Source organism: Balaenoptera musculus, chromosome 9 (assembly GCF_009873245.2).
Source record: "Balaenoptera musculus isolate JJ_BM4_2016_0621 chromosome 9, mBalMus1.pri.v3, whole genome shotgun sequence".
Lineage (NCBI taxonomy): Eukaryota > Metazoa > Chordata > Mammalia > Artiodactyla > Balaenopteridae > Balaenoptera > Balaenoptera musculus.
The window spans coordinates 52,289,686-52,315,063 of record NC_045793.1 but is presented as its reverse complement, the minus strand read 5'-3'; the positions used below and the strand labels follow the sequence as shown (position 1 = coordinate 52,315,063).

Genomic DNA, 25,378 nt, shown 5'->3' with positions numbered 1-25,378 from the left:
AAGTTCCTTTAGCATTTGTTGCAAAGCTGGTTTGGTGGTGCTGAATTCTCTTAGCTTTTACTTGTCTGTAAAGCTTTTGATTTCTCCATCAAAACTGAATGAGAGCCTTGCTGTGTAGAGTATTCTTCATTATAGGTTCTTCCCTTGCATCACTTTAATATATTGTGCCTCATTCTTTTGGTCTGCAGAGTTTCTGCTGAGAAATCAACTGATAACCTTATGGGAGTTCCCTTGTATGTTATTTGTTGCCTTTCCCTTATTGCTTTTAATATTTTCTCTTTGTTTTTACTTTTTTGTCAGTGTGATTACTGTGTGTGTTGGCATGTTCGTTGTTGGGTTTATATTGCCTGGGACCCTGCACTTCTTGGACTTGGATGACTTTTTTCTTTCCCATGTTACGGAAGTTTTCAGCTATTATTTTTTCAAATATTTTCTTAGGTCCTTTCTCTCTCTCTTCTCATTCTGGGACCCCTATAATGTGAATGTTGGTACGGTCAGTGTTTTCTCAAAGGTCTCTTACACTGTCTTCCTTTCTTTTCATTCTTTTTTCTTTATTCTGTTCTGTGGCAGTGATTTCCACCATTCTGTCTTCCAGCTCACTTATCTGTTCTTCTGCCTCAGTCACTCTGCTATTGACTCCTTCTAGTTTATTTTTCATTTCAGTTATTGTATTGTTCATCTCTGTTTGTTTTTTAGTTCTTCTAGGTCTTGTTAAACATTTCTTGTATCTTCTCAATCTGTGCCTTCATTCTTTTCCCAAGATCTTGGATCATCTTCACTATCATTACTCTCAATTCTTTTTTCTGGTAGATTGCCTGTCTCTACTTCACTTAATTGTTCTTCTGGGGTTTTAGCTTATTCCTTCATCTGGGACATATTCCCCTGCCATCTCATTTTGTCTGACTTTTTGTGCTTGCAGTTTCCATTCTGCAGGCTGCCAGATCGTAGTTCTTCTTGCTTCTGCTGTCTGCCTTCATCTAGTGGATGAGGCTTCTTCTCTCTTGTTGCCAGTCCCCCAGGCTGTGAAGACTGACATGGGGCTCAAGACTTTCACTCCTGTGGGAGAACGTCTCTGGTATAATTATTTACCAGTTCATGTGTTGCCCACCCGGTGGGTGGCTTGTTGTTGCTTTGTCTTTGGATGTAGGGTATCTTTTTTGGTAGGTTCCAACGGTTTTGTTTTCTTTTGTTTTTGTTTTTGTCAATGGTTGTTCAGCAATTAGTTGTGATTTTGGTGTTTTCGTAAGAAAGGGTGAGCCTTCTACTCTGCTGTCTTGCTGGCAAGTCAATCCAAATTTCAATTTCAATCCAGTTTTCTGTACCATTTCCTGGAAATGTATTTAAAAAATTTTTTCCTGCTGTATTGAAAATACATTAGAAGTAGTCCAAATGACTTAGATAATTCCTTTAAATTTTTGCTTAAATATTTCCAAATGTACACAGAATAAGGTTTTGTTTTTCATTTTCTGAATCTGCAAATTATGCAGTATGGTTCTGTCAAAATAACTGTTATTCTATCTACAAAGTATGAGAGCAGAAATAATTTTTAACATCTTATGAAAACTTAATTTACCTGTCATATTTTCATTGGGGATTTCAGTTCGTTGAATTAAATGGGAGTGAATATACCACAAATGTGATTACAAAAGGATTTTTAATACTGAAATAGACTCTAGTCCTAATTTATTAAAAACAGTTCATTTAAGTACTTATAGTTCTAAAACTGGGAAGAAATGCTTTTGTAAACAACTCTAGAAAGCTTTTGGAACAGAATATATGTGGGTAAATACCATTCATTTTATTAAATTTGTCTTCTTACTGATCTATATTGTAGAAAGTTAGAAGTGTATTTATATGTAAGAAGTTCTGTAAAACCTTGCCATCTTAGTAGACTAAGCATTGAAAGATACCACTTCTATCTTTGTTGCTTGTTATACAATTTGTGGAAAGTTAATAGTTTTAAGATTACTGCTTTGTAAACCATACCACATTTCACTGATTCCAAGTATTATACAGACATTTTATTTATAAACAACAATATATAATTTGAAAACTATTCTTCATTTTAGTAACAGAAATATGTTACATTTTTGTGACTGAAACTCTATTATTGAGGACTTGTGATGTACCAGACTGTGGGCTAGTTGCTGGGAATATAAGTTTGAACAAGACAGATAAGATTTCTGCACTCATCAGACCTAAGCGTTTAGAAAGAAAATCATACATTAAATAAATACTTACCAAAATACTTAATTACAGGTTGATCAGAGTTATAAAGCATAGACTACTACAAAAGTATATATTAGGAGAATTTATCCTAATTGGGGCTGCCAAGGACATAGAAATTCTGCTCCTGAAGGATGCCTATGAATTAGGTACACCAAGGTGGTGGTAAGTTGAGGGGAGGACTTTGTATCAGGACAGGGGAAGGATTGGTGTGGCTAAAGCTACAAAGGGTGGTGCAGATTGTTTAACCTAGTAGTGTATTTTAAAGGCTCACTGGCCATAAAATTTACATTTTAATTAATTCCTTGTAGGTGAGATATATATCACCCATAAGAAATCTGTATATATGTAGGAGGCTCTTGTATAGTCAGGGCAAGAAATGATGATGACTAGGACTCATGTTATTTGATTCCAGAAATAGGAGGTAGAATCTACTGCTTCTTTGCTCCAAGTTAGTTTCTATTCCTACCACTTACATACTTTCAAATATTTTTGCTGTTTTTTGGTCCATTTTTCTTCCTCTTTAGCCATTATCTTTATTCTTGTGGGTTTTCTTTTTTTAATCTTTATTAATACTTTGCTGCTGTTTTAATAGAGATTCTAAAGGGAAAGACTATAAACTCAAGTAGTCAATCTACCATATTTAACTGAACCCTACTCCCCACTGATTTGAAATGTCACCTTTCACATATATTAACTCCTGTTTAGTTATTCAAGATTTCTCTGTTGCTGTGCCAGTACTGCACCAGTTTAATTTATAGTGTTTTTATACTTGACAGCACAGGCACCTCCTTTACAGTTATGCTTTTTTTCCAGACATATTGGTTGGTTTTACATATTTTCTCTTTCAAGTAAATTTTAGAATAACATTACCCCAAAATCCTGTTGGGATTTCTTTTTTTTTTTTTTTTCCTTTTTAATTTATATTTATTTTTGCCTGCATTGGGTCTTCATTGCTGTGCGTGGGCTTTCTCTAGTTGCAGTGAGTGGGGCTACTCTTCATTGCAGTGCCCGGGCTTCTCATTGTGGTGGCTTCTCTTGTTGCAGAGCATGGGCTCTAGGCCCACAGGCTTCAGTAGTTGTGGCTTGCAGGCTCAGTAGTTGTGGCTTGCGGGCTCTAGAGTGCAGGCTCAGTAGTTGTGGCGCACAGGCTTAGTTGCTCCGCGGCATGTGGGATCTTCCTGGACCAGGGATCGAACCCATGTCCCCTGCATTGGCAGGCAGATTCTGAACCACTATGCCACCAGGGAAGTCTCCATCCATTTTTTGATTGGGTTGTTTTTTGGTTTTTTTTTATATATTGAGCTGCATGAGCTGTTTGTATATTTTGGAGATTAATCCTTTGTCAGTTGCTTCGTTTGCAAATATTTTCTCCCATTCTGAGGGTTGTCTTTTCATCTCGTTTATGGTTTCCTTTGCTGTGCAAAAGCTTTTAAGTTTAATTAGGTCCCTTTTTTTTTTGTTGTTACTCTAGGAGGTGGGTCAAAAAAGATCTTGCTGTGATTTATGTCATAGAGTGTTCTGGCTATGTTTTCCGCTAAGAGTTTGATAGTGTCCGGTCTCACATTTAGGTCTTTAATCCACTTTGAGTTTATTTTTGTGTATGGTGTTAGGAAGTGTTCTAATTTCATTCTTTTACATGTTGCTGTCCAGTTTTCCCAGCACCACTTATTGAAGAGACTGTCTTTTCTCCATTGTATATCCTTGCCTCCTTTGTCATAAATTAGTTTACCATAGGTGTGTGGGTTTATCTCTGGGCTTTCTATCCTGTTCCATTGATTTATATTTCTGTTTTTATGCCAGTATCATATTGTCTTGATTACTGTAGCTTTGTAGTATAGTCTGAAGTCAGGGAGTCTGATTCCTCTAGCTCCGTTTTTTTCCCTCAAGATTGCTTTGGCTATTCAGGGTCTTTTGTGTCTCCATACAAATTTTAAGATTTTTTTTGTTCTAGTTCTGTAAAAAATGCCATTACTAATTTGATAAGGATTGCATTGAATCTGTAGATTGCTCTGGGGAGTATAGTCATTTTCATAATATTGATTCTTTTAATCCAAGAATATGGTGTATTTCTCCACTTGTTTGTGTCATCTTTGATTTCTTCCATTAGAATCTTACAGGTTTCTGCGTGCAGGTCTTTTTCCTCCTTAGTTAGGTTTATTCCTAGCCATTTTATTCTTTTTGTTGCAGTGGTAAATGGGATTGTTTCCTTAACGTCTCTTTCTGATCTTTCATTGTTAGTATATAGGAATACAAGAGATTTCTGTGTATTAATTTTATATCCTGTGACTTTACTAAATTCATTGATTAGCTCTAGTAGTTTTCTGGTGGCATCTTTAGGATTTTCTATGTATAGTATCATGTCATGTGCAAACAGTGACAGTTTTACTTCTTCTTTTCCAATTTGGATTCTTTTGATTTCTTTTTCTTCTGATTGCCGTGGCTAGGACTTCCAAAACTGTGTTGTATAATATTGGTGAGAGTGGACATCCTTGTCTTGTTCCTGATCTTAGAGGAAATGCTTTCAGTTTTTCACTATTGAGAATAATGTTTGCTGTGGGTTTGTCATACATGAGGCCTAATGTCTTTTTAAAATAGTAGATTTTTGAAAACCTTTTTAATTTCTTCTGTTATGATCTGTTTTAATTTTTACCTCTTTTTCCTAAATTTTAATAATTGACATTTTCCTAGAAAATCTCTACTTGACTGGATTTTACAATAACGTTGTTCACTGTGTTTTCTTTTGAATCTTCTTCATATCTGCAGTTATTTTCTCATTGCATTCCTAAGGTTATTTGTGTCTTCTCTTTTCTTAATCAGACTAGGCAGGTATCAGTCTCTTTTTATTGGACCTTTGAAACAGCCAGAATGGATTGATCAAATCTATGGGTTTTTTTTTTTCTTCTTCTTCTTGGATTAATTTCTGCTTTCCGTTTTAGTTCTTTCTATTTTTGAATTTCCCGTTACCTTGTAAATTTTGTTCTTTCATGATCCGTAGCAGGTTTCTCATACTTTGCCCTTTTCTAGTGGGAAAATTCTTCAGTTTGATCCCTGATATTCCCACCCCCTAACCCACCCTATAATTTAATCTTTTTCTTTCTTCTACTCTTTCTTTTCTTTTGTTTTAATCCCCTGGTAGATAGTAAGTCTGTTTCTTTGGCAGTTAATATTTATTTGTTGAATTTGGTGAGTTGCATTCACGCTTTTAGTATTCATGTGTAGTGATCCTTGATGTGTAGTGATCATATTTGTAATTGCAGGGTCTAGATTAAATATATTAAATTTTCTCCAGTTTAAATAGGAATCCCATTTGTATGTCATTGAATCTGGCTTCTGATTAAAGAGTCCATCCTCTCGTAATTAAGGAGGAGGAGTGGAACTTGTAGGAAACTTACCTTCTGAGTTTTGGGACTTTCCTTTCTTCCTGGAATCTCTGAGTAAATTGGGACACTTCCCTGCTTCTCTGGCTCCAGCTCAACTTTGCAAGGTTCCCACTACAGAGAGCTTCCTGTTTCATATATTAAGCTTTCACATGCAAGAGTTGCCTTGTGGTAATCCGTGTCTGAGTGGTTATTATAGATTTAGTTAATGTTTTTTTAAATTAATTTATTTTATTTATGTATTTATTTTGGCTACATTGGGTTTTCGCTGCTGTGCTCGGGCTTTCTCTAGTTGCAGTGAGTGGGGCTACTCTTCACTGCAGTGCGCGGGCTTCTCGTTGTGGTGGCTTCTCGTTGCAGAGCATGGGCTCTAGGCACACGGGCTTCAGTAGTTGTGGTTTGCAGGCTCAGTAGTTGTGGCTTGCAGACTCTAGAGTGCAGGCTTAGTAGTTGTGGTACATGGGCTTTGTTGCTCCGTGGCATGTGGGATCTTCCTGGACCCAGGCTCGAACCCATGTCCCCTGCATTGGCAGGAGGATTCTTAAGCACTGCGCCCAGGGAAGTCCCAGATTTAGTTTATGTTTTAATATTTTATGAGGTTAATTCTTTCTCACTGCTCTTTGTTGTTATTTTCTCATATTGTTTATTTTTTCATATGTTTTTAGGATGATTTAGTTAAAAAGAACTGTTGTATTTTTTCAATAGTTAGTGTTATTAGATAACTAATTTATAAGCCAGTGAATTGGCTTGTGAGGGGCAGTTATTTCTTCACCCTGTCCCATAACATCCCAATAAATGAGGGAGATTGGGATTATGCCAGGTGTTCGAACGTTATTAATTTTATTCATGACGGAGTATAGAGTAAAGGTGTTAGGGCAGATCCTTGCAGGTCTGGGAAGTTATGCTAATGTTTGACATTCTGGTGTAACTGGAGCACCAGGGTGGGTTGTTCCACACTCACCCACCCCCTCACCTAACCTCCTCACCAGTTCCTGTCTGCTTTTCCCACCTGTCAACTCTGCAACTCCCTAAACCCAAATAGTTTCCATTCAAAAAGGGAAGATATGGAAAATAGCAAGTCCCCTCACCCCAACTCTCAACTTTGGAATTAAATAGCCTGGAATGGGGCAAGTGAACTAAGTGAGGACTTTTTGACAGTAAACATTAAGAATAACATCTGAATTCAACTCCAGAAAAGAGTGCTACCAGGGGAAAATCAAGTCTTAGCACATGTTCTGAAACTGCCCGTAAGAAAGGGCTAGGGAATGATCCTCTAGGTTCGAGCTCTAAGAGCTCTGGACTCAAAGGGGCTTCAGCTGGCCCACTCTGGGCCTGCAGAACCAGATGACCCGTGGGCTGCCTGGCAAGCCCCCTGCAGTCTGTCTCTCTCAGTCTCCCATGAGAGTCCTTCAGTTCCATCGCAGAGTACTCCCCAATGTGTTATACAGTTGACCCTTGAACAACAGCACCCACCCTCCACACAGTGGAAAATCCCCTTATGCTGTCTCCGCAGTTCCATCTTGGCAGATTCAACCAACAGCAGATGATTAGTACTGTAGTACATGTTTACTGACAGTAGTCCACACATACGTGGACCTGAGTAGTTCATATCCATGCTGTTCAAGGATCCACTGTAGTTGTCCTTAGAGCTCTTTGGTTTGAGGAAGTGTTTGGCATGTTTACTCTTCTGACTGTAGAGGAGGTGTGTCACCTGATGGCCGTTGGGAGACTTCAGGAGACTGGGTTAGGTCTTTGGCTGCTGACGGAGGTGTTGCTGAGAGCTCGCACTTTGAGCTTTGACCACAGGGCCAGCTCAGTCAGGGCCTCCTGTTAGCACAGGTACTCTCTCTGGCCACAGACCCATGTCCCATGGCAGGCTGTCTCAGCCATCCAGCAGGGTATCAGCGAAGGGCTTGCATATACCCTTGAAAGGATTACTAGTGTTTCGGGAGATCTAGCAGATAGGAGCCTAAAATCTTGCCCATTAAGGAATAGGGATGCCAGCCTTCAGCTCGAAGTGGGTTTTCAGAGGCACAGATGGTGTCCATAAGTTTCATCCTATGCAGATAGTTGTAGCAATTCTGACTTCCTTGGGTTTCCAGCTGTAGCAGTCTTGGACCATCCTCCACAAGGAGTCAAGGTTTGTACTTGATATCCCAAAGTCTGGACAGTAGAATATCAGTCTCCTATTTGAAGACTTTGGGGGCATGTACCCCTCAGGGACATGAGGTCCCCTTCAAGATTTCATTGTGAAGCTCATGATTTACTTCTTCACAAAAATAAATGGCAGTAAAAATACCAGATTCCCGTCGACCTTCACCAGCACAACATTCACTCCAGACTGGCCTCCCTAACCTGTGTAGAGCTGCATCAGTTTACCCCACTGCCCTGCCTCCTCAGCCCAAGTTCCCTGGAGCTCCCCAGCCAGGCCATTTCCTTAGTGGAGGGAAGACCAAGCCAGACTTGGCCTGAAAACATGGTTACATAGGGGGTCTACTGTATTTTTATTAAAACTCCATTAAATATACCAATTAGTTTAGGAATGTTTGGCAACTTTATAATTTAGATTCCCTTTTCAGGACATGGGATATTGACAGACTTACTAGTTTTTAATTAAATTTCATATACTAAAGAATCAGTAACAACTTACAAAGGTCTTCAAAATAACCAAGGGTATATTTCACAATCTCTGCCACTTTTCTTCCCATGTAATTAAGCACAAATATAAAAATTCAAATGCTGCAAGAACCAATATAGAAGATACATTTTTTAAAAAATCTTCAGTACAACTGGAAATTTAAACACCAGCTATATATTTGATGATCTTAAGGAATTACTGTTATTTTGTTAGGTGTGCTAACAGTATTGTTACATTGTTTAAAAAGAGTCCTGATCTTGTAGACATAAACACTGAAATAGGACACCTGGGATTTGCCTCAGAGTTATGTAGGTTAGAAAGTATATGGGGGTATGAAACAAAATTGGCCATGAGTTGCTAATTGTTAGAGCTGATAATTGTTGGGTGTGTTATTGTCTCCTTTTGTGTATGTTTGGAATTTTCCGCAATAAAAATAAAAATAAAGACATACATAGAATGTCAAAGGAAAGAAAAAAGTACTCATGAAAAGTAGAGTTAACTACGTTTATAGCCAGCCACAGGGTAAGAATACTCCTACAGATTGTTGATTCTGTTGTTCCCTGCGCAGAGTACACTTTGGACTTAAAGCAAAATTATGAAGTAAACTTGGTTTATATTCTTTATTTCCTAGTGTCTTCTTTCTTCATTTTACCTCAATATCAGTTTTCCTTCTGCCTGTTGTAAATGCACATTTTTCTCCTGTTTACCTCTTTACTTCCAAAATTGTCACTCATTTATACATACTGAGAAGGAGACCTAAAGATGAACCTGTTCCAATTAAAGTGCGAGAGAAAAATACTTGGGAGAGAGTTCAGGGTTAGAAGTCAGGGAATAGTTCTGATATTTGAGCATTTGGAAAAACTGATAAAAATGGGAGAAGTTTGTTGGAACATTTGGGAAAAAACTTGTAGGAGTCCTATATGAAAAGCACTAACTGTTGATTTCATTTTAAAAACTGCCAGTCTGGGGGCTTCCCTGGCGGTCCATTGGTTAAGACTCTGCACTTCCAGTGCAGGGGGTACAGGTTCGATCCCTGGTCAGGGAGCTGAGATCCCATATGCTGCATGGGGTAACCAAAACAAATAAATAAATAAAAATAAATAAAAATTGCCAGTGTGGAGACAGGGGGAAGTAAAAGCATCACACTAGTACTATTCTAACAAAAATAAATAATGTATAAAATGGGTAAATCAAAAAGTAGCAATATTAGCATATTACCCAGAAATACAGCTGTGATTAAAAGAAACAACAAATTCAAAGTAGTTGCTTCTGTAGAATAGGATAAGTTGGGAAGGAGGCTGACAGCATGGAACAGAGAACTGCTGTATTTCATTATAAGCCACTTAGTAATACAATCTGACTTTTGACAATGTTTTATTTTAATAAAAAATAAAAATATTAAAAACAAACTGCACTATTAGTAGACTTATTCTAAAGAAGCATCAAGGGAAAATAAAATTAGTAAAACTAATCTGAATAAAATTAAGGCTGTGATATTGAATGAAGTAGGGGTCTAGCTGTACCTTCTTCATATGCATATCCAGTTGTCCCAAATTCATTTTTGAAAAGACTGTTCTTTTCTTCTTTGAATTGTCTTGCCACTCTTGTTGAAAATCTAATGACCGTAAAGTGGATTTATTTATGGACTCTCAGTTATATGTCTTTATGCTAGTACCACACAGTCTTGATTACTGTAGCTTTTTAGTCAGTTTTGAAGTAAGTGTGAGTCCTCCAGCTTTGTTCTTTTTGAAGATTGTTTGGCTATGCTGGGTTCATTGCATTTCCCACATGAATTTTTGTATCAGCTTATATAACAGTTTCTACCAGAAAGGGCTAGGGGAGCTGAGATTTTAATAGGGATTGCATTAAACCTGTAGATCAATTTGAGAAATAATGCCATCTTAACAATAGTAAGTCTTCTATAGAATCCATGAATATGGGTATCTTTTTATTTAAGTCTTCTTTAATTCTTTCAATGATGTTTTATAGTTTCACTGTTAAAATCTTACAGTTCTTTTGTTACATTTATTTCTAATGATTTTTATTGTTTTAATGCTATTGTAAAAGGAATGGTTTTCTTAATTTCATTTTCGGATTGTTCATTGTTAGTGTATAGAAATACAATTGATTTTTGTATTTTGATCTTCTATCTTGCAACCCTACTGAACTCATTTATTTAGTTCTAATAAATTTTTTGTATATATTCCTTAGGGTTTTCTATATATGAGATCATGTCATCTGCAAAAAGAGATAGTTTTACTTATTCATTTTTCATCTGGATGCCTCTTATTTTGTTGCCTAACTGCCATGGCTAGACCCTCCAGTACAGTGTTGAGTAGAAATGGCAAGAGTAGACATCCTTGCCTGGTTCCTGATCTATGGGAAAGCATCCAGTCTTTCACCATTAAGTATGATGTTAGCTATGGGTTTTTCATAGATGCCCTTGAGGGAATGGAAATTTCCTTCTATTCCTAGTTGAATGTTTTTTTTTTATCATGAAAGGGTATTGGATTTTGTCAAATGCTTTCTCTGTGCCTATTGAGATACCATGTGGTTTTGTTTTATTAATACAGTGTATTACATTGATTGATTACAATATGGTGATTAACCACCCTTGCACTCCTGGGATAAATTGTACTTGGTCATTGTGTACAATCGTTTTCATTCGTTGCTGGATTCAGTTTGCTAGTGTTTTATTAAAGATTTTTGCCTCTGTACTTGTAAAGGATATTGGCTGTAGTCTTCTTGTGATGTCTTTGTCTGGATTTAGTATCAGGATCTCACAGAATAGTTGGGAAGCGTTCCTTCCTCTTCTACTTTTTTTTGGAAGACTTTGTGAAGTAATGGTTTTAGTTCTTGAATTCACTGGTGAAGTCATCTGGTTCTGGGCTTGTTGGAAGTTTCTTGATTAATCTTTTTTTTTTTATTGCTCTATTACAATTTTATATTTCTTCTTAAGTAATGTTTTCAAATTTGAAAAATAAAAAACAAGTATAAGGTTCTAAATATGCATTATATAGTCTGGTAAACCCCAAATTGCATGTAAAAACCTATCCTGCTGCTAATTCATGGGAAGTCCATTTGAAATTTCTACTATTCAACAATTCAGTTCTTTAAATGTGACTTTTCAAAAGAGTGTTAATTGATAATGTCTTTTTACTTGAATTATTTTATAGTTGTATTTCATAATAGCTTGGAATTTAAGGTTTGCTTTTTTTTACTATTGCTTTTATCTCAGCAGCAATGCAGCAAGTGTTGGATAACCTTACGGAGCTGCCCTCATCTACAGGAGCAGAAGAAATAGACCTAATTTTCCTCAAGGGGATAATGGAGAATCCTATTGTAAAATCACTCGCTAAGGTATATTGGTTTATTCATAAGATAACTAAATTATTTTTTTTTATTGTTTTTACAGAGGTCTTTTCAGATTACCGTTTTAGACCCTGGTTAATATACCTTAGCCTTTGTTAGCAAATAATAACAGTTAACAGCTAATGAGATCTTACTGTACACAGAAATTAGACCACTTTTGCCTTTTCTGTGCTGACTTTAAAGTTTTAGGGAAATAATAACTGAACAGTTGTATTATAACGGAGGTCTGTGGAAAAGATTCTGGTCCTGTCTCCGTTTTCAACAACGAGGTACTGACTTTCTTCTTTTACATTGGACCATGTACCTGTTTTTTCATTTCAGTTCTTGACTTCCTATATCTAGTACTTTTTGAAATCTTGTTTTTTCTTGGTAACCCTGACATTTTGAGTCTGTTTCCATAAGCAACTCTCTAGTAATCTTTTTAACTCATCCATAAATATATTTTTACAACCATTTTTGGCCCAGTTTCATTTCAATTATACTATTTCCCTGTAATAATTTTTGTAAATGTCACTAAAGCTTAGCGTATTAACTATTTCACAACCGTGCTCTTGCATTCTTCAGATGATTCTTGCTTTCAAGAACCTGTGCCATATACCCTCTCTTTTTCTTTTCTTCCCTTTTATTTCTCTTACAAGATACTGAATATAGTTCCCTTTGCTATACAGTAGGACCTTATCGTTTATGTCTCTGACCTTTTCTTCATGTAACCATCTTGTCATTCCTAAAATGTTGATTTCACCCTCTCCTGTGATCATTTTTTAGCCATAGTCTCTTACTTGTCTTCTTCTAAGAGTTCTGAAAAATCATACTTTTTACAAAGTGTTCTATTAGTAGGAGTGAGTTAATGATGCAGATTCTTCATTTTATTCATCAGTGTAATCATTCTAAGATCATGTGACATAAAAGCTTTGGTTTCTAAGTAGAAACTTATCCACTTGCAGATCACCCAACTAGAATTTTTATTTTAGTCATTTTTGACTGTAGTCTTTCAAAAATTTATTAGATATTCCTTTAATAATAATATATGGGATATGATTTTCCTTCAGATACAAGCTTCTTGTAACAAATGTCAGTCACTATACTGTGTTGAGATAAAGTAATAGTTTCAGGGTCTGTTGAAATAAGTAAGGGCTGTTTAAGCCTGTTAATTAAATTGCTCGCCCTGAGCTCTTATTGCTACTTTAAAAGTAGTGTTTACTTCTCCCTTGATATCATACTTACTGTTGGTTGTCAGTTTTTATTGCCAGTGTATCTATTGCACCCCATCTCCATGTTTATTTAATTTACAGCTTTTAGATGTAGATTTCAAAACTAGATAATATTATGTAAGTCATCTTACAATGTGCTTATTGTTTATAAGGGTTTTTAAAATATACCATTCCATCTTTGCAACAACTTTATGAATTGAAAACTAACTTTTGAAAATAGAAAAATTATTTGCCTAAGGTCACTTAGCTAGTAAATGACAAAAATATTTAGACCAGATCTTGTTTCTTCAAATTCTGTGCTCTTTCTACCACAGCACAAGCTGTGTTTGTGTGTCTCTGTGTGTGTGTGTTCTTAAGAATTTCTGTGCGTAAAAAATTATTGGCTTTTGTGTCACTGATATTGGCCTTTCAGAAGATTATCTTGTTCACTGTTCTTAACAAGTGAAATGGCTGGATGACTTTTGAGCAGCTGAAGTGCTACTGTAATCTTTTGATGATAAAATTGAAATTAGGAAGAGAGTCACCCAGTAGTATCCAACATTCAAGCAGCTTCTCAAAAAATCAAAGCAATAGTAGTTGGGTATTCCTTACATTGAAGGCACGGAAATCCCAGGAGGAAGGGAGGACTTTCTTCCAGGAAAGAGATAATAAGTCACAGCAGGCCAACACTCCCAGCACAAGTAGGGAGAAAAATGGATAAATTGCTGAGGAAACAGCGAGCCATACATTGCTAGACCTGTGGAAAGGCAGGGGCATGTGACTAATAATCATGAGAAAGACAACAGAAGCAGTCCCATAGATGACCCTTTTATTAAAGTTTATAAACAAAGATTTTTAAATAACATATTTTTTTTAAGTGATACCTTGTTTTTTGGGGCTTGAAAAAATATTTTATTTATTTATTTATTTATTTGGCTGCACTGGGTCTTAGTTGCTGCGTGTGGGATCTTTAGTTGTGGCATGTGAACTCTTAGTTGCGGCTTGTGGAATCTAGTTCCCTGACCAGGGATCAAACCCTGGCCCCCTGCATTGGGAGCTTGGAGTCTTAGCCACTGGATCACCAGGGAAGTCCCTAAATAACATATTTTTAATAGAAGAAAAAAGTGGGAAAAAATGAAGACATTTAAAATATTACTAGAAAATAAGAATCAAAAACAATCAAATGGTTATTCAAGGACTCAAAAATACAATATCTGGTTAAGAGCTCATTTGATGGGTTTGCTATTGGGTTGGCCAAAAAGTTCATTCGGTTTTAAGTAAAAATAAAAGGCACATTTTTCATCTTCACCAGGAATTTTATTGAACAACATATTTGTTAACCTAATGAACTTTTTGGCCAAGCCAATAGGAGACTAAACACAGCAGAAAAGAAGATTAGTGAATTTGAGCACAGGTCAACAGAAAACATCTAAACCGAAATTCACAGAAAAGTATGTCTGGAAAAGACAATATGTGAGGCATACTCAAAAAGATCAAATACACATGCAATTAATATCCCAGAAAGAGGGAGAGGGGGAATGGGACAGAAGAAATAGTTCAAGACACAATGGCCGAGAATTTTCAAACCTAATGAACAACAACATCAACTGACAGATTCAAGAAGGCAAGTGAACCCCCTGGCAGGGAAAATACAAAGCAAAACATTCCTCAGGATATCACAAACTCCTGAAAATCAAAGATAAAGTGAAAATTTGTAAAGCAACTGGAGAAGAAAGACACATTAAGGAGAAACAGTAAGACTAATGGTTAGCAATAAAACAGGAACTCTGTCATGGAAGTCATAACAGAGTGGATTGAGATCCTTAAAGTTTTCAAAGAAAAACACTGCCAACCTCAAATTCCCTTTTCAGCAAAAGCAACCTTCAGAAATGAAAGCAAAATAAGGATTTTCTTTCTAGACAAACAACATCTGAGAAAAATTGTCTCCATTTACTCAACAGTAAATGCAAAAGGAAGTTCTTCAGGCAGAAAGAATGACAAAATAAAGGGAACATTAGTGAGTAAATATAAAATCATACTGATTTTTAAGATGAAATAATAGTAATGTCTCGTGGCACTTATAGCATGTATATAAATGAAATATGTGCAGATGATAGCCGAAAAGGAAGGACTTAGTGATTCAGACAATTGTAAGATGCTCTCATTATTCAGGAAGTGGTAAAAGTAATGTCTTAAGGTTGTATAAACAGTCAGGGATGCGGGGCTTCCCTGGTGGTGCAGTGGTTAAGAATCCACCTGCCAATGCAGGGGACATGGGTTTGAACCCTGGTCTGGGAAGATCCCACATGCCACAGAGCAACTAAGCCCGTGCGCCACAACTACTGAGCCTGTGTGCCACAACTACTGAAGCCCACGCACCTAGAGTCTGTGCTCTGCAACAAGAGAAGCCGCCACAATGGGAAGCCTGCGCACTGCAACGAAGAGTAGCCCCCGCTCGCCGCAAGAAGAGAAAGCTCACATGCAGCAACGAAGACCCAACACAACCAAAAATAAAATAAATTAAAAAAAAAAAAAGGGATGCATGTTGAGATCTCTAGGGTAGCCACCAAAAGTAAAATTATAAGAATGAATAAATTCCACCCAAGCTATAAGGGAGAGAAAATAGACTTGAATTACCCTCACTCTGGAAACTAGAAAAGTTAGCACAGAGGTGGAGGGGGGTGACCATCTTCAGACATGGGACAACAGGCAGCACAGGATTGTGATGCCTGAGAGAAAGGAAAGAAATGAGGTGAGCATTATGAAACTGTCTGAGGGTAGTTTCCATGCTGCAGTGCAGAAAGAGGAAGCACAAACAGCACAGCAGTCTTAATAGAGCTTGGCATTTGGGGAGGTGGAGGTGACTGGAATTTGTGTAGCAGAGTATCAGGGAGGAGGAAGCTAAGGAGATTTGCTTAGGGGTGCCCTCAAATCTCTGGCTGAGTGCTGATTGTGCATATGTGAAGCACAGGTCTAGAGTCCAAGGAAAGACCCACTGGAAAGCACAGTAGGCCAAACAATTTCCAGGGCTCACAAGGGATGGGGAATAGTTTAGTTGGCATTCCCACCAGCCTGAGTGGAAAGTCCTCATAACATGCGGGACATTGGGCAGAGTTCACACTCAGTTTGTTATAACAGACCTAGGAAACTAGTACAGATTACAGCAAAATCAAACTAAAAATTAATAACAGAGTTATTCCGCAAATCCCCAAATATGTGGAAATTAAACAGCATACTTCGAAATCGCCATGGGTCAAAGGAGAAATCACAAAGAAACATAAAAAATATTTTGAATTGAATGAAATGAAAATACATGTCAGAACTTGTGGGGTGCAACAAAGCAGCGCTTGGAGGGAAATGCCTATATTAGAAAAGAACAATATTTAAATCAATGTTCATGTGTACACCTTAAGCAAATAGAAGAAGAACAAATTAAACTCAAAATAAGCAGAAAGTAGTAAATAATAGATGAGTGAATATAAAAAAGACAAATAGAAAAAAATCAATATAACTCTTAGTATATTAATACAATTGGTAAATCTCTAGCTAGACACAAATTATCAGTATCAGAAGTGAAAGAGAGGACGTTGCTACAAATCCAACAGACATTGCAAGAATAATAAGAAATAATGTGAGCAACTTTATGGCAATAAATATAACTAGATGAAGCTAATTTCCTGACAGATGCAAATGACTAAAACCTAGATAAGAGTAGATAACCTGACTAGCACTATATCTGTTTTTTATAATTGAATATTTGCAGTTTAAAACTTGAAGCTCCACGGGCTTCCCTTGTGGCGCAGCGGTTGAGAATCTGCCTGCAAATGCAGGCGACATGGGTTCGAGCCCTGGTCTGGGAAGATCCAACATGCCGTGGAGGAACTAGGCCCGTGAGCCACAACTACTGAGCCTGCGCGTCTGGAGCTTGTGCTCCGCAACAAGAGAGGCCACGACAGTGAGAGGCCTGCACACCGCAATGAAGAGTGGCCCCTGCTCGCCGCAACTAGAGAAAGCCCTCGCACAGAAACGAAGACCCAACACAGCCAAAAATAAATAAGTAAATAAATTTTTTTAAAAAAACACAAAACTTGAAGCTCCAGCCTAGACGGCTTCAAAAGAAAATTCAAACATTTAAGGAAGAAATAATACCAATTTTACATGATTTCTTCTAGAAAAAAGAAAGAGAAGGGAACATTTCCAATTTTGTTTTACTAGTCTTGGTGTTACCCTGATAACAAAACCAGCTAAAAACAGTTCAGTTAAAGAGAACTACAGAATAGTATCCCTCATGGACATAGACTTCAAGTTCTTAAGAAAATATTAGCAAATCAAATCTAGCAACATACAAAAAGGATAATACCTCATTACCAAGTGAGTTTTGTTAAAAATACAAGCTTCTTAACATTTGAAAACCAATAAATGTTTGTCACCATTTTAATGACATGATAAGCAAAATCGTTTGATGATGTTCATAGTTGTGGGAAAAGCATTTTACAAAATTGAATATCCATTCCTGATAAAAACTCAGCAAACTAAGAATAGAAGAAAATTGCCTCAACCTAATGAAGGGCATCTATAAAAACCCTACAGTTAACATCGTAATTCATGGTGGAAGATAGAATGCTTTCTAAGATCACTTCTGTTCAACTGTTATCACTTCCTTTCGACTTTGTACTGGGAGTCTTTGCTAGAGCAAAATGCGAGGAAAAAAAAATAAAAGGCATACGGATTGAAGAGGAAAAAATTAACTGTCTTTATTCAAGGATGACATTATCATCTATGCCAAAAATCCTAAGAACCTATCAGAAGGAAGAAAAAAAAAAACCCTCTAGAACTAATTAGTGAGTTTAGCAAGGACACAAGATAAAAGATTAATCTATGTAAATCAATTGTATTTTTATATACTAGCAATGAACAATTGGAAATTGTAATTTAATGAAAAAGAAATAAATTTTTAAAAATACGTGCAAGACCTGTACACTGAAAACTACAAAACATTGCTGAAATTAAAGGCATACATACATACATACTTACATAAATGAAGGAATTGGAAGGCTCAATAATCTTAAAATGTTAATTCTCTGGAAACCGAGCTAAAGATTCAGTATAATCCCAGCCAAAATTTCAGACTGACAAGATGATGAAGGACCTAGACCAGACAAACAATTTTGAAAAAGAACAAAATTTGATCTCTTCCACAACCTGATTTCAAGGATTACTGTTGTCCTACAGTAATGAAGACAATGCAGTATCAGCATACAGATCAATGGCACAGAATAGAGTCCAGAAAGAGACGACCACTTACATGGTCAACTGATTTTTGTTAATAGCGCTATGATAATTCAATGAAGAAATGATAGTCTTTTCAATATATGTTCCTGAAACATTGAATATTCATATGCAAAAAAATGAACATTATCTTTTTCCCCACTCTATATGCAAAAATTAGCTAAAAATAGATCATAGATCTAAATGTAAGAGCTAAGACTAAAAAAATTCTAAAAAGACACATAAGGGAAAAACTCCTTGTGACTTTGGATTAGAGAAAGACTTCTTAGATAAGACATAAAGAGCATAAGGCATAATGAAAATTTTGATTAATTAGATTTCCTCTGCAAAAGACACCATTAAGAAAATGAAAAGGTGAGCTACAGACTGGAAGAAAATATTTGCAGAACATATATCCTAAAAGGGAAGCTGCTCATTTATTGGTGGTAGCAGTGCAAAATGGTACAACTACTTTGGAAGACAGTCTGGCAATTTCTTACAAAGCTAAATATAGTGTTACCCTACAATCCAGTGATTGTGCTCCTTGACATCTACCCAAGTGAATTGATCATTTGTGTCCACACAGAAACAAACACATGAATGTTTATAGTAGCTTTATTTATAATTGCCAAAACTTGTATGCAACCAAGATGTCCTTCAATAGGTGCATGGATAAACACAGTGTGGTACATCCATAAAATGGAATATCATTCAGCAATAAAAAGAAATAAGCGATAAAGCCATGAAAAGAGATGGAGTAACCTTAAATGCTTATTGCTAAGTGAAAGAAGCCTGTCTGAAAAGGCTACACACTGTATGATTCCAACTATATGACATTCCGGAAAAAGCAAAAGCTATAGAGACAGTACGAAAAAAGTCAGTAGTTGACAGTTTGGGGAGTATAAGGGAGGGATGACTAGGTGGATCACGGGACATTTTTAGGGCAGTGAAACTATTCTGTATGATACTTTTAAGGTGTATGAGTGACATTATGCATCTGTCAAAACCATTGGAACTGTACAACTTAAAAGTCAAAATCCATGGAAATGTAAACTATAGGCTTTAGTTAATAAGGGTGTATCAATATTAGCTCATTAATTATAACATTTATCACATTAATACAAGATATGAATAAGGGAAACCAGGGATAGGGGAGCAGATATATGGGAATTCTCTGTATTTTCTGCTGAGTTTTTCTATAAATCTAAAGCCTTCTTAGCTAAAGTCCATAGTTTACATTAGGGTTCACTCTTTGTGTTGTACATTTGATGGGTTTTGATGCATGTATAATAACATGTAATGTCTTTTTTCTGGTTTTGGTATTAGAGTAATGCTGGCCTTTATAAGTTGAGTTAGGAAGTGTTTCCTTTGCCTTCTAGAAGAGACTATAAAGAAATGGTATAATTTCTTCTTTAAATGTTTGGTAGAATTTACCAGTGAACCCATCTGGACCTGGTGCTTTCCGTTTTGGAAGGTTATTAATTATTGATGTAATGTCTTTAACAGATATAGGGCTACTCAGATTATCTGTATGTCCTTTTATGAGTTTTGGTGGATTGTGTTTTTCAAGGAATTGGTCCATTTCATCTAGGTTATCAAATTTATGTGCATGGAATTGTTCATACCATTCCTTTATTATCCAAGACATCAGTAGTGATGGCCTCTTTCATTTCTGATATTAGTAAATTCATGTCTTATCCCTTTTTTCTTAGTTAAGCTGGTAAGAAGTTTATCAATTTTATTGATCTTTTCGAAGAACCTGCTTTTGGTTCTTTGATTTCATGTTTTCAGTTTCATTAATTTCTGCTCTAAATTTTATTATTTTATTTAATTTGGATTTAATTTGATCTTCTGTCTTGAGTTTCCCAAGCTGAAAGTTTAGATTATTGATTTTAGATCTTTCTTCTTTTCTAAATATGCATTCAGTGCTATAAATTTCCCTTTAAATACTGCAGTCACTGCATCCCACAAAATTTCATAAGTTTTATTTTCATTTTCATTTAGTTCAGATTTTTTCAAATTTCTCTTGAGATTTCTTCTTTGACTCATGTCTTATTTAGAAGTGTGTTGATTTGTCTCCAACAAATGTAGCTGGGATTTTTATTATACTTTTTATAATCTTTATTCTTATAAACTTGCTAAGGTATGTTTTATGGCCCGTACTGTGGTTAATCTTGGTGAATGTTCCACGTGAGCTTAAGAAGAATGTGCACTCTACTGTTGTTGGATGAAGTTGATTGATGGTGCTGTTCAGTTTAACTCTGTCCTTACTGATTTTTCTGCCTGCTGGATCTGTCAGTTGCTGATAGAGGAGTGTTGAGGCCTCCAACTACAATAGTGGATTAAACTGTCTCTCTTTGAAGTACTATCAAATTTTGCTTCATATATTTAGATGCTCTGTTGTTAGGAGCATTTACGTTATAGATTGTTATGTCTTCTTTATTATGTAATGTTTCTCTTTGTTCCTGATAATTTTCCTTGCTCTGAAGACTGCTCTGTCTGAAATTAATATAGCTACTCCAGCTTTCTTTTGATTAGTGTTAGCATGGTATGTCTTCCTCATTATCTTTACTTTTAATCTACCCGTGTCTTTATATTTAAAGTGGGTTTTTTGTAGACAACATGTACTTGAGTCTTATTTTCTTATTGTTTGGTCTTCTATTCATTTTCTGCCATCTCTGTTTTAATTGAGCATTTTATATGACTTCATTTTTTCTCCTCTTTTAACTCATATCAGTTATATTTATTTTTTTAAAAGATTTTAGTGATTTCCCCTTGATTTTGCAGTGCACATTTACAGCTAATCTAAGTCCACTTTCAAATAACACTATATTACTTCACTGTAGTATAATAATACAGTAGTTACATGAAGTAACTACCTCATAACAGAATATTTCCAATCTCTCCGTTATAGCATGGCTGTCAGTCATTTCATTTACCCATAAGCTGTAATCATCAAATACACTGTTGCTGTTATTTTTGAAGAGTTAATCTACTAGATTAATTAAGAATTTTTAAAAAGATTTTATTACTTTCATTTATTTTTTCTCTAATGCTCTTTTCTTTATGGAGATCTCAGTTTTGGACCTATAGTCCTCTCTCTGAAGAACCTCTTCTAACATTGTTTTCAAGGCAGGTCTACTAGCAACAAATTCCCTCAATTTTTGTTTGTCTGACAAAAAGTCTTTATTTCTCTTTCACTCTTGAAGGATAATTTGACTGTATAGGTATAATTCTAGGTTGGTAAGTTTTCTTCTTTCTACACTTCTTTCCTATCTGAATGCCTTTTATTTATTTCTTTTTCCTTTTTTTTTCTTTGAAACTTTCTTCATTGGTTCTTTTTTATTTATTTAAATTGAAATATAGTTGATTTACAATTTTGTGTTAATTTCTGCTGTACAGCAAAGAGACTCAGTTGTACATATACATTCTTTTTTATATTCTTATTTGTTTTTTTTCTTGACTAATTGTCCTGGCTAGAAGATTCAGTACAAATGTTCAATAGAATGAGGAGAGCAGACATCCTTATCTTGTTCAATCTTAGGGGAAAAGCATGTGTTAAATATAATATTATTCACTACTAAATATAATAGTAGCTGTGGGTTTATACTTTCTGTTCTAAATTTTGACTTTTTTGTGCATATGATTCCATATCAGTACCTACAGAGAACCTTCGTTCTCTGTAAAAGTGGCATAATATTCCATTGCATGAATATAACAAAATTTTTTAGTCAAACTTCTGATAGATATTTAGGTGACTTTTTCACTTACAAGTCATGCTGTAATATGCAGTCTTGCTACATGTTATTTTGCATATGTATGTATATCTCTAAGATAAATCTTAAAAGAATCATTGTAATTTTGGTAGATATAGTCAAACTGCTCACTAGTGTGTTCCCACCAGAAAAGAATGTGCGAGAATGCCTGTCTTCTGCCATATTCTCACCAACATGGTATGTTACCAGAATTTTATACTTGCCAATCTCATTTTTTTTTTTAATAGAAATTCACTTTTTTTTTTTTTAAAGTTATACAATTTTTATATATTTGTTTATTTATTTATGGCTTGTTGGGTCTTCGTTTCTGTGCGAGGGCTTTCTCCAGTCGCGGCAAGTGGGGGCCACTCTTCATTGTGGTGCGCGGGCCTTTCATTATTGCAGCCTCTCCTGTTGCGGAGCACAGGCTCCAGACGCGCAGGCTCAGCAGTTGTGGCTCACGGGCCCAGTTGCTCCACGGCATGTGGGATCTTCCCAGACCAGGGCTCGAACCCGTGCCCCCTGCATTGGCAGGCAGACTCTCAACCACTGCGCCACCAGGGAAGCCCACCCAATCTCATTTTTAAAAAAAGTATTTCAGTGTAGTTTTAGTTTGCACTTCTCTTATCATGAAGGAGGTTGTATATCTTTTCATATGTTTAAGAAGTATTTGAATTTCCATTTTTGTGAATTTTTCATATTCTTTGCCCATTTTTCTTAATGTGTTGCTGATCTTTTTCTTACTGTTTTATAGAAATCCTCTCTCTCTCTCTGTATATGTGTATATATATATAGAGAGAGAGAGAGAGAGAGAGAGAGAGAGAGAAGTTAACCTTTGGTCTCTAATATGATTCGTAAGTATTTTGACCCTAGTTTGTCATTTGTATTTTGACTTTGCTGATTTCTGACAAGAAGAAATTTTAAATGTTCGATTTTAAATGTTCAATGCAGTTTATTTTATTGGGCCTGTTTTTGTTTGTTTAAATTATAGCTTCCGGATTTGGCATCATAGTTATGCCTTTGCCACTCAATGATTATAAAAAGATTCTTTTATATTTTCTCTGAATACTATTAAAGCCAAGCTTTGTAAAAAGCCCTTTCTCCTTTTAAAAAGTATAAGATTCCCATTTTTAGTTCTTTGACATCTGTGTGGGTCTCCTAATTCTACAGGTATCTCTAAGAGTGGCTCAGCTCCCTGAGTGCCTTGAGATATTGTTTATCTAATCTAAGAATTTGAACTTTTTTTGGTTAACTAGATGACAAGTTCTTTACTCATTGGAGAATTCAGTTCTAATTTAGTTACACTTATTTCATCCATTTTTTTCAACAGAAGGGATCTCATCCTTTTTGATATTATATATGCAGAAGCAAAATAAAAAATGAATTCTCCATTCTCTCTGTCTTATTTCCACTTTCTGCTCAAATTCTTATTTTTTGGTTATTTGTGAACTTGTCTTTATCTTTTTTGTTCAAAAGTCTCTAGAATAAAAGAAGAGGATGTCTCTAGACCATAGTCAATCTTATCTCCTATTTACTTAGCTTTTTCGAGAAATACTTAATGAGCAACTACAATATACTTAGCCATGTTCTAAGAAGACAGAAACAAAATTTATGATATTTTTGTTTTTAAGGGAGAAAGATAAGGTTACTACACATAATCACAATACCATTATCATTACCAGGTATTTGTCACGTATAGTGCATAACTTTTGTTAAAATTTTTTGTTTGTTTGTTTGCAAGCATAGATGGACTGTGCTTGGGTAAAATACCCAGAAGTTTTGAAAGAACTTTTCTTCTCTGCAGTTCATTTTTCTAAAGTGCAGTGGTGAATAGGATTCTCAGAACTGGACATACAAGAGGGCTTAGGCTATATTTGTATCAACTCCAAGTCTACAAAGCCAGTCATGGCATGTTCTTCCAAGCACTTGTGGCAGGTGACATATATTTTTATTGAGTTGTGCTAGCTTTCTAATAATGCTTTTTCTTAGAGGAAGCAAGACCCATTTATTCAAATAGCATGTGATTCATATCTGTTTCTCTGGTCCATTTTCAGTATTTCCTTTGTCTTTTTTGTTTGCTTGTTTGGTTAGTTAAATTCAAGTTGGTACTTGCCTCTTGAAAGCTACTAAATAAATTCTGACTTTAAAGTGAATAAAGGTCTCAACTTCTTTCACATTATACTAGAACTTAAAAAGTTACATATTAACAAATATGGACCTGTATGTGCTTTCTTGGAAAAACTAAAATTGATCTTGATTGAACCCAGCTATATCTCAGAAATTAATTTTCCGTATTAATATAATTATAGCTGCAGTTTCACTTAAAAACTTTTCTTCCTCTGAGAACTTATGTATTGTATAGTGAGATTTTTTTTCCTACCATAAAACCAGTCTGTACCAGGTTTTTGATGTGCAAAAACCTTCAGGTATATTTGTTTTTATAGCATAATTCTGCCCTCCACTTGACTTCCTCTTTCTCTCTTGCCATCAGTCTTTCCACATTCCCTCCTGTCCTCTCCAAATTTGGGAGCAATAAGGTAGGTGAACATAGAAAGGAGGGGAAGTGTATTAGAGCTTTCAAGTCAATGATCGTTTCTGTTCCTTTACTTTTCCCAAAGACTTGAATTTAATCAAAGTCTACCAGTATCTAAAGTAACATAGGATATTGTAGAAACTATATTGGCTTAGTTCCTGAAAATTTTAAGCCAGTCATTATCTGTTCCTTGGAGAAACAGGTGATCTTTATAGCTCTTTGAGCAAACAGGTGGAGGTTGAAAGGGTGGGTGGTATTCTTGAACCATAAGAGTATAACTTAATACATCTAGACTGGAAGAGCCATGCTAAGAAGCAACAACTCAGCTAGCAGTCAATGAGAGCATATGTCACACATTTAAATGAGTGAGAGTAATGCATAATGTTTTTGATTAAACAATTAACCACAAGATGATGATAGAGTAGCTGGCTGTATAGTGATAAAGTCAAATAAGCTTTAGTATGTAAGAGCTCCAGCCTTGATGTTGGACTACCTGACTTAGCCACTTACCAGTAGTGTGAACTCAAGCAATCACTGTATCTCATTTTGCATCATCAGTGTCTGTGTCTATAAGGTGAAGATGATAATAACATACCTACATTTTCTGAGTACACACACACAATCTCATACTGCGCTGAGAATATAGTTCCGGGCACAAAACAAAAGCCCTCAATAAATGTTAAAGTTCTTTTCTTCCTTTTTTTTAAGATTTATTATGCTACCATAAGAGTATTAAAAGTATTTGCAACGTTAATGATGCTACATTAGATTTATTAACAACGAATATTTGTATTAAAACAATTAGCAATTCTAGCTTGTTTTGCAAGAGTTAAGTAATTGTGTACATTACTTTTTTTCCCAATGGTGGTGATAATCATTCCGTGATATATGCTGAATGTCTTCATCATCCTGTCTTTATTAGGCTTGTATTATACTTTAAGAAAATTATAGATTTACCTATTCTCACTCTTTGTGGCATTCTCTAGTCTTCCTAATTTTTTTCTTATCTAGATTTA

General features: G+C 35.7%; 1 protein-coding gene across 1 annotated transcript in view; it reads left to right on the top strand.

Moving 5' to 3' along the window:
* The window catches only part of MPP6 (membrane palmitoylated protein 6), a 105,163-nt gene that overhangs the window by 42,860 nt on the left and 36,925 nt on the right, over window positions 1–25,378 (top strand). The window contains 1 exon segment of the mRNA XM_036864085.1: window positions 11,483–11,604. Within this exon segment, the coding sequence (XP_036719980.1) occupies window positions 11,488–11,604 (117 nt within the window). The 5' untranslated portion in view covers window positions 11,483–11,487.